At 42.1% G+C, this 12,425-nt stretch overlaps 1 protein-coding gene across 1 annotated transcript in view; it reads right to left on the bottom strand.

Annotated features, from left to right (window-relative positions):
- Positions 1-1,897: 1,897 nt before the first annotated feature.
- MSN (moesin) overlaps positions 1,898-12,425 on the bottom strand; it is a 65,225-nt gene continuing 54,697 nt past the window's right edge. Inside the window, exons 7-13 of the mRNA XM_004000571.6 lie at positions 12,157-12,253; positions 9,889-10,052; positions 6,949-7,079; positions 6,529-6,689; positions 5,133-5,225; positions 4,607-4,831; positions 1,898-4,095 (exon numbers count right to left, since the gene is read on the bottom strand). Coding sequence (XP_004000620.1) covers positions 3,931-4,095; positions 4,607-4,831; positions 5,133-5,225; positions 6,529-6,689; positions 6,949-7,079; positions 9,889-10,052; positions 12,157-12,253 — 1,036 coding nt within the window. The 3' untranslated portion in view covers positions 1,898-3,930. The remainder of the gene's footprint in view (positions 4,096-4,606; positions 4,832-5,132; positions 5,226-6,528; positions 6,690-6,948; positions 7,080-9,888; positions 10,053-12,156; positions 12,254-12,425) is intronic.

Raw genomic sequence — 12,425 nt, 5'->3', positions numbered from 1 at the left:
AGCGTCCGACTTCAGCTCAGGTCATGATCTCACAGTTTGTGGGTTTGAGCCCCGTGTCAGGCTCTGTGCTGATAGCTCAGAGCCTGGAGCCTGTTTCAGATTCTGTGTTTCCCTCTCTGTCTGCCCCTCTCTTGTTCACAGTCTCAAAAACAAATAAACGTTAATTTTTTTTTAATCTAAGTTCAATATAAGTATTGTTACTCCAGCTTTTATTCACCTCCGTTAGCAAGATGTTTCTCAACCCTCTCACTTTGAATCTTCAGGTGTTTTTTGATGTAAAATGAGTCTTTTCTGGGTGGCATATAGAGCTTGTTATATATATATATATATATATATATATATATATATATATATATTCTGTCATCCTATATCTTTTTATTGGAGCATTTAGTCCACTTGCTTTCAACATTATTGATACATATGTATTTATTATTATATTATTTATTTTGTGGTTGAAGATTTTCTCTGATTATTTCTTGTCTTTCTCTTCAGTTTCCTGGTTTTCTTTGGTAATATATTTGGATTTCATTCTCTTTATTCTTTCCATTTTTGATATATGGTTACCGTTAGGTTTGTGTGTAAACTCTTCTGCATATAGCAGTCTATATTAAGTTGATAGTTGTTTAAGTTTGAACTCATTCTTTATTCCTCTCCTCCCTACATTTTGGGTATATACTGTCATATTTTATATTCTTTTATTTTGTGAGATCATTGATTTTTTGGATAAATATTCATTTTTGCTGCTTTTGTGTTTCCTACCATATAATTGAATATTATTCAGCAATAAAAAGGAATGAAATTTTTCCATTTGCAATAACATTGCAAAGGGGAGATGGGTAAAATTGGTAATGTTGATAAAGAGTGCACTTGCTGTGATGACTACTGGGTTATGTATGGAATTGTTGAATCACTGTATTGTACACCTGAAACTAATATAACTGTATGTTAACTACACTGGAATTAAAATAAAATTTAAAAATAAAAAAAGTTAAAAAATAGTATGCCCTCAGAGCAGTGGTTCCCAAGTCTGGCTACTCATTGGAATCATCAAATATACTGATGACTGTATCCCACTACTAGAGATTGCAATTTGATCTGAGGATGAGGTCTGGTCTTTTAAAACAACTTTTACAATTCCAATGTGCAGACCAATTTGGGCACCATTGGCTGAAAGTTTTCTTGTGAAGGATTTAAAGTTCACATAATACATGGTTTACTTTTCTGTGCAAGTGTGGTTCACCAAGAAGGAGACTGGTAAATGAGACAATGTGCTAGGTTCAAGGCAGCCTGGAAGTCGTACCTGGGTCTGTTTCCTCATCTGTAAAACTAGCAAAAGTACATTTAGGTTATAAAATTGACATGTTTCATAAGCAACAAAGTACTTCCCAACAGCTTTTGTACATATATACACTCCATCTTCACTTCACACTCCACTCCTCACTGCCTTTTGCAACAGGGTTCAAGGTAATTTCTCTGACCTTTATTGGAACTGCAATAAGTAGTAGGAAATTGGCAAGCCTGGAGTACTTCCCAATAAGGGAGCAGGACAAGACCTGACTATCCCAGGAGGAGTCTAGAGACCCTTCACAAAAAATTCTAAAGCCCCAAGTCCAAGTGAGCCCAGGAGCATCCCATGATCAATTCAGGGCCCACCTACACTGGAAAAGTTGACCTGTAGTCCTGGAAACTGTGTAGGCAATTAAGTCAGACAGTCTTGTCCCTTGGGTAGTGTTTTCTCAAGTCCATTGCTTCCTTCCTAAAATGAGGATGGTAATATCCACTCTCCATAGGACTGAAATGAGTATGAAATGAGACCAGGATTGGAAGGTGGTCTACAGAATGTAAATTACAGTGAAGTATCTTACAACCACCCACTCATACATACTACAACAAAATATCAAGTCACAGAGAAGTCTTCCTTTTATTGGCACTGAAACAGAACATGAGTTGAGCATAAACCCCTCCAAAAAATTTTTTAAAACCCCCCAAAATACACATGCACACAAAAACCTAAATACAAAATCTAACCTTTCTTCCCAGCCTCCCTGTGAATGGGTTATTGCCCTTAAGGCAGCTAAACTGCCCTACAATTTCAGGTTTGAATTTAGCTAGTATAGGGCATATCACCAAGAGAGTGTCAATATAATTCACAGCAATGCACATGACTCCCCAAAGTCAGAATGAAGTCAGGGAGGGATCAAAGCCAAGGGCTCTGGGCTAGGGGCATTGCATGGAAGGACAGTATAACCCCTTGGGAACTAAACTCTTGGGAGAAGGCAAAATAAAAACAATGAAACAAATACCAAGTATTTTAAGAAGGGACTGTAGGACCTATAGTGACAGGTGACATCACTAATACTGAAAGCTTCTTGCAATAATGTTTCTGGCAAAATATTCTTTAATAATATAGTATATGCTTCCCAGGTGTGGGGATGGTAAGGGAATGAGGCCAAAATGATCCTGCCTCAAGACTAATATCTTCTAAGAGTGCATTAGCAAGAAACACAGAAATCAATATTGAATTAGATGCCACTAGAATATATAATACTTGTAAAAAAAAGAGCACACATGAAACATAGAGGAAGGGGAGGTTAATCCTGGATTGAAAGAAAGAGGTTGGAGTGTAGAAGGGACCAGACCAGAGCCCCCAACATCTCTCTGGTTTACAACTTCAAGGGGCAGCACAGCTGGGGCAAGACTTGGGTAGAGGTTTGTTAAACAGAAGCAGGGTCCATTCATCACCTTGGAGGGGGTGAGGGAAAGGACCTATTAAGGATCTCAGGGGGTCAAGTAAACAGTGGGATCCAGGCTGAAGGCTTTTCTCACCACACTCAGCATCTTCTACCCACTCACCAATTGAACCAACTGGCATCAAGTTCCAGAGCTCACCATACTAAGGCATGGATGGCCCTGAAGCAGGAATGGTGGCCCACATAGCTCTGATGGAAGCTCTGATGAAAGAAGTGACCTTAGAACCCTGGCAGAAAAAATACTGAAGCCCAGTGTGAACATTTCCTCCCTTTGGCAAGAGTGCTGGATGGGACTGGCTAGGTTTTTGGGTAACCATCCCTACCATTCTAGCTGGAGGGAATTTGGGGGTTGGAGTGGGGAGGGGCAGATCCCACGAAGGAAGGAACTCAGAATAATACATTTTCCACCCATAAAGCTCACTTGAAACAAGCCTAGTCTCCTATAAAACATTAGGGTAGGCTCTCCTATCCAGCCTTGCCTGAAGTGAATGGCCAACAGCCTTCTAAGACGTTGGTGAAGTCTCTTGAAGGTACTGTCTCCTGCCATCTCACCATGGGGAGAAACTCAGGGATAAAACTTACTAGAACTGAGTTTGTAGCAGGCCCCATCTGGGAGGTATAGAGAAGAATGAACATCTTTTTAGCTTCCAATCATTATAAAGCCTAAATAACTCTAGAAGAAATGGGAATTGGAAGGGCTAATCCTAGGTCATTTGACATCCTAGAGCATATACTCAGGGCCGTGCCTCCTTTCCTAAACCATGTGATTTTCTGCAAATCACAGGACCCTGAAAAGGAAGGCAGTCTGTGGCAGGGGTGTGGGGGTTATTTTTCAACCAATACCACACTTCACCCCTACAGAACAACAGTAAATGAAGGGGTATTTCCCAAATCAAGTGCGAAGTGCCTCTAAGCTAGGGAAGTGGTCTTTTCCTGTAAGCTATATTAAATGGGACAGAGGGAAAGAGGGTCCAATTGGCACCATTGTGGGCCATGTACTTGTCCAAGGTAGTGAGTGGGAACTGAGGGGCTAGGTTTGGTCCCATGGCTACACTGAATGCTTGGCATGACTCCAGGGCTGTTCTAGTTAGTGGCTTCAGCACAGTGTGAGTTAGGCAGGAGTAAAAGAGTGTGGGGGCAAGGAAGAAGGGAGGAGGGGTCCCTACAGTTGGGGTGACCATTACATCGACTCAAATTCATCGATGCGCTGCTTGGTATTGCCCTGCCGGATCTGACGCAAAGTCTTGTATTTGTCTCGGCCAAGTCGCATGTTCTCAGCATGTATCATGTCATTGGCAGTCTTCTTGGACTCATCGCGGGCATTGGCCAGTTCTGAAGTGAGGGCCTGTGCAGGTGTAAGGGGATGAGGGGTTAATGGCTTGATCTAACTTTACCTTCCCTTAAGCAGATTCTCTCTCTCTACCCCCCTCCACACACATTCACCCCTCTTTTTCTATATACACTAACACATACACACACACACACACACACACATTTGTTGAGGACCATTTTCAGCCCTGTTGGGACTGCAGTGGAGCAAAAATAAAACAAACCCCCCACAAACTTAGGGGACCAATTGATTGATGGCAGGTATTCTCTAAGAGTAGAATAATGGTAGAAATCAGGTCAGGGTATTTTCTGAATACAAAAGTTAAATGGAGTATGGGGCAAAAAGAAAAAAACAAGGAATAGGGGGCCAGGTCTGATGAGTAAGTGATGGGTGCCTACCCTTAAAGCTCTTGTCATAGAAAGGCTCAGCCTCCCACACTCCACTGAGACAGGCTCCTCTACCTAACTCCCATGATGATCTAGAGAATGTACATGGTATCTTTGACCCTTTGGCCCTGCCTAGATACCTTCAGATGCTTCTGCACACGCTCATTCTTCTCTGCCTCAGTGGTACGTTCCTCCTCACTGCGGTCTTTGGCCATGGCATCAGCCCGCAGGTCAGCACTGGCCTCTGCCCCATTCTCATCCTGCTCATCCTGCTCATTCTCAGCAGGCTCGGCTACATGAGGTGTACTCATAGCAGTCTTCAACTCAGCACGGGTCTTCTCCAAATCTTCTTGTACCATCTGAGCCTGTCCAGTAACAGAGGGAAAGAAAGACCAGCAGTCAGACGAGGCTAACTTGTGGCATCCTACATGTGCATAGAATAGCCCAGAAGGAGGCAGGCATCAGGTAGTCCAAGTCACTTTGTCTTTAGTTTCTGCAGCTGTATAATAGGAGTATTTGAGAAAGCCTCGAGCTTTCTCTCATGATGCCTGCTGTCAAGGAGGGATGGAAGGGGTAAGGAGCCCAAATCTGAGGAATCTAAGGAACTGAAATTTATTCATATAGTACTCTTTCCCATAATGCTTTGCTCTGGGCACTGTGTCTCACCTTCTGCTGCCATTCCACAGCTTCACTTTCCTTCTTCTGTCGGGCCATCTCCAGCTGGGAGATTCGAGCTGTCAACTCTGCCATTTCCAAGGCCTATGGATAAATTGGAAGGTTGTGAGAGCTGAGCCTTCTGGTCTTCAGGCCCCAGGTATCTTCAACACCAGTTCCCCTGGGGAACAAATAGGGAACCTGCTGTTCCACTTGCTTGCTGTTCTGGAGACTCTTTTTACCACACCTCCTCCAGGAAGCCTGGAAGACCACTCTTATTCTCAGATCTACTATTCTTTAACTCCAAATCATTTCCATATAAGTCAGAGATCCCCATCTAGACTATAGACCTCCTAAAGACAAACATGTCATTTCTCTCTTCCTCATCTATCTCTTTCTCTCTCTCTTTCCTCTCTCCCCCTCTCCCTCCTTCCCTTTATCCTTCTCCCTCTCAATTTCTCTTACATACACTACTGCCCACTGCATAGTTAGGGCCTCCATAAAGCTTTGGAGATCACTGTGTCACTACCTAAAGTACCAGAACCTTTCCTGTTTTCCTAGAATGCTCAGGGTTTCCACTAAGACTCCTCCCAGGACAAGTATAGGAAAGACACTGTAGTGTCACAAGATGATCTGAACAAGGGAAAAAGCTTATGCACACCCTCATACCTTGGACAGGTATCCTAGAGGAAACTTCCCTCTGCTAACTAGGTCTTAGCTCCTGCACTCTCACTCCAAACAGTACAAGGGAAGAACATATATCAAGGAATTTGGGCCACAGGTTCTTAATTTCTGAGTCACAGAACCCTTGGAAACATGATAAAAGTAAGGATGCTAACCCTCCTCCCTGATAAATGCATAGACACATAGTCTTACATATGATTTAGAGAGCAAACCCTTCAAAGAGAGGCAAAAATGGGTTCTCATCCTTATTCAGTGACATTGTGTGACCTTTGACAAGTCTCTTAAACCTCCTTGAGTCCTAATTTCCTTATCTGGGCATAGTATCCGTATGGGTTAACCTCATAGGGTTATTGGAGAGGAAATAAGAAAATAAGGGGAAAGGAAAAGTCACGAGCATAGCTTGTAACACACAGGCAGTCAATTAAGTGTAAATCCCTTTGCTTCTTTCCTCCCTCCCTTTCCTTTGTCAGGTCATCAGCTCAGATACCCAAGGGCTAAGAAGAAAGTAGAATAAAAGTAAGGGTTACGGAAGACAGTTTGCAAAGATTTCTGGGCCACACCAATGACTTTGCATCTTGCTTCTGAATAAGCCATCTGCTGGGGGCCCATAGACTGGCACCCTGCTGGAAGAAGCCAGCCCTGCAGGCAAGGGTAACTGTGAATAGATAGGCAGACAGAGAAGAAAATTCAGGTACCACAATCCTAGCCCATTTGGTAGCTTTACCAGCTGTTCCTGGGTCTTCTTCTGATCCTGAGAGGCCTGCAACAGGGCTTCCTTGGCTTCTTCAGCTTCTTGACGTTCTTTGGCTAGTTTTTCAGCCTCACTCTGGGCACGCTTCCGCTCCTGCTCAAGCTCCAGAGCCCTGCGGGTCTGTTCTTCCAGTTCTGGAAAGAGAAGAAGGGGGAAAAGTGGTGAAGAGTGCAGATATGAAGAAGAAATACCTAGTTTCCCTTCTGGAGATGCTTCACCCTAGAGCACAGCTGGCAGAAAGTTCTAGGCACTCTTCCTCTTGCCCAATCTTTCATCTATCTGTAGCCATATATGGATTATACAGCTTGAGTCTGCAGCTCAGGCAGAAGGGTCTCCAGCTCATAAAGTCAGGCTCTAGGAAAACCCAGTCTCAAAAATGACTCTAAGCCTCACCATGCTGAGCCTTCTTAGTCTGTTCCTCAATCTGCTTCAGTCTCTCCATCAGTTCCTCCTTTTCCCGTTCGATCTTCTCCTTCTCCTTTTCTGCCATCTCACGCTTCTTCTTCTCATTTTCCAGCAGAGCACTAAGAACAGAGAAAGGATGGAATAGTATATCAAGGTTACATGGAAAGGCCCGAAGTCTCCCTTGCTCTTGACCCTCAGCCCCTACCACACTTAGAGCTTGTGAGTTGGGAACACATTGCCTTATCTCCACATTTTTGTCTTCACATCATAGCCCCATGTGGGCCAGTATACTCAGTACCCTGTCAGTTTGTCCCTGAGTCAGGAGATCCAACCTGGACTCACAGCTCTACTAGTAACCAATGGGTAACCAGTGGGTAACCTTAGCTATGTCACTTCTTTTTTCTTGTTCTCAGTATCCCATCTGTAAAATGGCCTATTTGTCCTTCCTTGTCTACCTCATAGTTATAGGGAGTCAAGTTTTGACTCTGCTAGGATACTGTGCTTCAAGTCCAATAATGTCTATGGCTAGGGTATCAGTCCTTAGGCCTAACTCTGCTTGCCCTCTGAAGCCCAGTTCTAGGCTCTTTTTTTCCCCAGAATGTGTTGCAAATCTAGAACAAGTATTCACTTTTTCTTGTCCCAATACCTCTTTAAAGAAGTTTCCTTCTCACTCTAGCCTAGATGTCTTTTCTTTTTCTGGGCCCTCAGAATACTTGTCCTATCCTTCTCCCCATCTTTCCCCTTTATTATTTTTCTCCACAGCACTTCTTACCATCTCACATACTGTTTAATTTGCTTATTTGTTCTGCCTCTTCCCACTAGAATATTAGCTTCCTGAGAGCAGAGATTTTTGGTTTTTTTCACTGCTCAATAATTATTGAGTGAAAAGATGACCCAGCCTTTGTACCTTCAACAGTTATGTACATACTGTTTTTTTTTCTCTTTATCCTACAAGACTATATATAAGGTCCTTGAGGGAAGGTTACTGTCAGATCCAGCTCTGTGAACTTCCCCCAATCTCAGTAAAATTTTTTGAATAAGAACCATGGTGTCTAACGTCTCAGACATGAACTCATTTATATTAGAAGCTTCTTGAGGATCCAAACTCTTTATGACAGAGTACCTACTAGAGCAGTACTCTCAAACCTTGAAATGTATAGCAATCACCTGGGATCTCATTTTTTAAATAAACCTATTGAGGTGAAATTCATATAATAGTAACCATTATAAAGCAAACAATTTGGTGGCATTTAGTACATTCACAATGTTGTATATTTGCCACTTCTATCTAGTTCAAAAACATTTTCATCACTCCAAAACAAAAGCCTATATCCATTAAGCAAGTCTCTTCCTATCTCTCCTCCCCATAGCCCTTAATAACCACCAACTTGCATTCTGCCTCTACAGATTTATCTATTCTAGATATTTCATATAAATGGGATCATACAGTATGTGAACTTTGTGTCTGGTTTCTTTCACTTAGCATAATGTTACAGAGGTTCATAAACATTGCAATATGTATCAGTACTTCATTCCTTTTTACAGCTGAATAATATTCCACTGTATAGTTGTACGATTTGTGTATCCATTCATCGGTTGGGCATTTGGACTGTTTCTACCTTTTGGATATGAACACTTGTGTACATGTACTCTTTAAGTTTATTTACTTTTGAGGGAGAGAGAGAGAAAGTGTGAGTAGGGGAGGGGCAGAGAGAGAGGGAGAGAGGGAGAGAGGGAGAATCCCAAGGAGGCTCCACACTCTTAGTGTAGAGTCAGATGCTTACCTGACTGAGCCACCCTGGCAACCCACATGTACTCTTTTCAACACTTTTGAGTATATACCTAGTAGTGGAGTTGTGGGATCATATGATAATTCTGCTTATTTTTTAATTTTTTAAAATATTTATTTTTGAGAGGGAGAGAGACATATTGTTAGCACGGGAGGGGTAGAGAGAGAGAGAGGGAGATACAGAATCTGAGGCAGGATCCAGGCTCTGAACTGTCAGCACAGAGTCCAATGCAAGGCTTGAAACCATGAACCGCAAGATCATGACCTGAGCAGAGGTCAGAGAGGCAACCAACTGAGCGACCCAGGTGCCCCTCATGTGGTAATTCTATGTTACACTTTTTGAGAAACCACCAAACTATTTTCCACAGTAGCTGAAACATTTTACGTTTCTACCAGTAATTTACATGAGTTTCAATTTCTCCACATGCTTGACAATGCTATTATTTTCTGTATTGATTTATTTACTTATTCTATATTAGTGAGTTATCAAGTGCTACCTCATTGTAGTTTTGATTTGCATTTCCCTAATAGACTAAGGATGTTTTCATGTGCCTGGTGGCTTCTTTGGAGAACTGATCACTTAGGATCTTAAGATGCAGATTCTGAGTCAGTAGATCTGGGGTAGGGTCTCAGATTCTGACTTTCTAATAAGTTCCCAAGTAGATGTTGATGTTGCTGAGCTTTGCTACACCTTCAATAACAAAGTGGTTACAGAGAGAGTACAGGGGCTTCATAAGGAAAATTCTGGTGGCTCTTCCTAATTCCACCCAAAAATCCCTACAGAATCCATGTTTAAATGTGCATGAAAGTTTCTGCTAATGCCACCACATTGGTCAGATAATCTGAAGCAACCCAGAGTCTGCATAGAAGAGCAACGACATTAAGGTCAAAGACAATGTGGAACTATGTCTTCATGAGCCTCTGAAATCCTAGGCTTCTAATGCCTGCTTCCTGGGTAAAGGGATGCCTGAGACTTGAGAAAGTGTCAGCCCTGTACAGCTCCCTCTCTCTACCTATCCAAGGATGGCTTCATATCTTTGTTTTTTGTTTTTGTTTTTGTTTTTTATAATTTGACACCTTTGAGAAGTTTCTTTTCCCCAGCCCCAGCCTCCACTCCACTCCAGTTCCACAGAACCTACCGTTCCATCTGTTTCTGGTGCTTTTCCTCCCGGGCCTGTGCCTTCATCTGCTGCACCTCAATGGTGTCAGGCTTGCGGCGGCGCATGTATAGTTCATGGTTCCCCATGCACAAGGCCAAGATACGCTTGTTAATCCGCAGCCGGGGAGCATAAAAGACAAAGTCCTGATGGGAAACCAATAATAAAAATGAATTTTAAGGGACAGATGAAGGTAAGCTTTTGCTTTTTGAAAAGCTAAGTCCAAAAGCATAGGAAAGGTTTTTTAGCCCAATTTTCTCATGTTAGAAATAGGAAAATTAATTATCAGAGTGCTGAAGTGACATAGCAAGCTAGCAACAGACCCAAGACTAGAACCCAGGTTTTTTGTCTCTGAAAACTACCAAACTACAATTTCTTGCAACTTGTGCTTATGAAAGCATCCTAAAATACCCTCAATCTAATTGAAAGATAGGAACTGACTACATCTGCTAATCAGGGATCCTGCTGAATCTCAGGAGCCTCTTTTAGAGACCCAATAACCCCCACATAACACACTGGTGAGTACAGTATGGGTGGCTGGACTGTTTCTGTAATCTAAAAGCACATCCCAGACACAGCCCCTTAAATTATTTTTGGAATAAGGCAAGTTGTAAATACATACATGAATACCTAAATCTCCTTAACATTGAGTGTCCTGGCTGTCCTTTTTTTAAAAGAAGCCCTTGATCTCAGCTGGCTTTATTACTTACCTTTTTCTTATGAAAGTTGAACACAGCAGCGGTTTCAATAAACACACACACACACACACACACACACACACACACAAATTGTGTGAGTCTGAGTTTGTTATTACAGGTACCACTGGACCAAGATTATCAGATAATGGATTAACTACTAGCTCCTCTGCCACTGAACCCAAACTACTACTGTATAAGCTACTATATAGCTTAGTGTGCAGTAGAAGGAGCACAGGCTCTAGAAGTCAAATAACTTAGGTATAAATCCCAGATTTACCATTTTTAGTTGTGTGATCTTGGGCAAATCACTCCATCTCTCTGAAACTCAGTTTAATCAGTTATAAAATTGGTATGCTACTACCTGACAATGCTGTTGAGGGTTAAATGAGATTATATATATATATATATATATACACTATATATACTATATATACATATACACATATACATATACGTATATACATATATGTATAATATATATACATATATACATATATACATGTGTGTGTATATATATATATATATATATATATATATATATAGTGCCTAGCAGCAGAAGTTCAGAGACCTCAAGGCTGGAGAAGAATGATTGAGGCCTCATGAGAATGGTCTGGCTGGGCATGGCCATTGACCCTTGTTGCACATGAGGTACACCAAAAGAGGAGACTCTTTTTTGTTTTTTTGTTTTCTATCTTACTCCCAATCACCAGCTTTCCAGTCTTATTAGCCACAGGCAACTGAAAGGGTGAAAAGTATAATGAGGATATTAAAGGAATGAATGGAACCAAAGCCCTTTCTTGTTCTTGGGTTATTGTGCAGATAAGTCTTGAGAGGACAGCAGCAAAGTAACACCAAAAAACAAGTTTGGAGGATCATCTTTGGATCTGAACTTCCGACTCTATTCTTTCTTTAAAATTAAAAATAGGCCAGGGGCACCTGGGTGGCTTGGTTGGTTAAGCGTCCAACTTCGGCTCAGGTCATGATCTTACGGTCCATGGGTTCGGGCCCCGCGTCGGGCTCTGTGCTGACAGCTCGGAGCCTGGAGCCTGTTTCAGATTCTGTGTTTCCCTCTCTCTGTGACCCTCCCCCATTCATGCTCTGTCTCTCTCTGTCTCAAAAATAAATAAATGTTAAAAAAATAATAAAAAAATAAAATTAAATTAAATTAAAAATAGGCCAAAGTACATGAACAGTTTAACTTTCTGGAGCCTAGATGCTTTAAAAAACAGATACACTCTCTGTTTCCACCCCTAGAGCATTAGGGCAGAAGAAGACAGTGGCTAAGAGGCAGCATTTAGACTGCCTATGGCTCTCCCTCATCCATGCTTCTCCTGAGACACAGGTAGCAGGGCGGCACCAGCTACAGGATGCCTGTTAGCCATGTCTTGGCATCAAAATCCCCTTCCGGTGCCAATCTCCTTTTGTGCCTCCTCCCCACTACAAAAAAAAAAAAAAAAAAGCCAGAAAAATGAGAGCAAGATGGTATGATTGCTCCTAGCATTATCAAGGTCTTGGTAAGTACCTGTCTTGGCCAGTAGGAGGAATCACTTACCGGGGCTTTTTTGTCAATGGGCTTGATGACAAATTTCTTGTCATTGAAAGAAATGTTTCTGATTTCACTCCAGGGAAAGCCTATCTTGGGAGTCAGTCTGTAGAGAACAAGAACATCAGGACAAGGGAAAGATAAGAAGGACATAGAGGGTTGGTGGTTTGCCCTCCACGCCTCCAACTTCTTCCTTAAGGAGGTAGATCCAGTGTTATCTTATGCCATGAGGACAGATGCCAGTATTGAGGGTGCACAAAAGACCTCATGATACTACA

The sequence above is a fragment of the Felis catus genome, chromosome X (genome assembly GCF_018350175.1).
Source record: "Felis catus isolate Fca126 chromosome X, F.catus_Fca126_mat1.0, whole genome shotgun sequence".
Classification (NCBI taxonomy): domain Eukaryota; kingdom Metazoa; phylum Chordata; class Mammalia; order Carnivora; family Felidae; genus Felis; species Felis catus.
The sequence above is the reverse complement of the archived record's forward strand: the minus strand, read 5'-3'. Positions and strand labels throughout refer to the sequence as shown.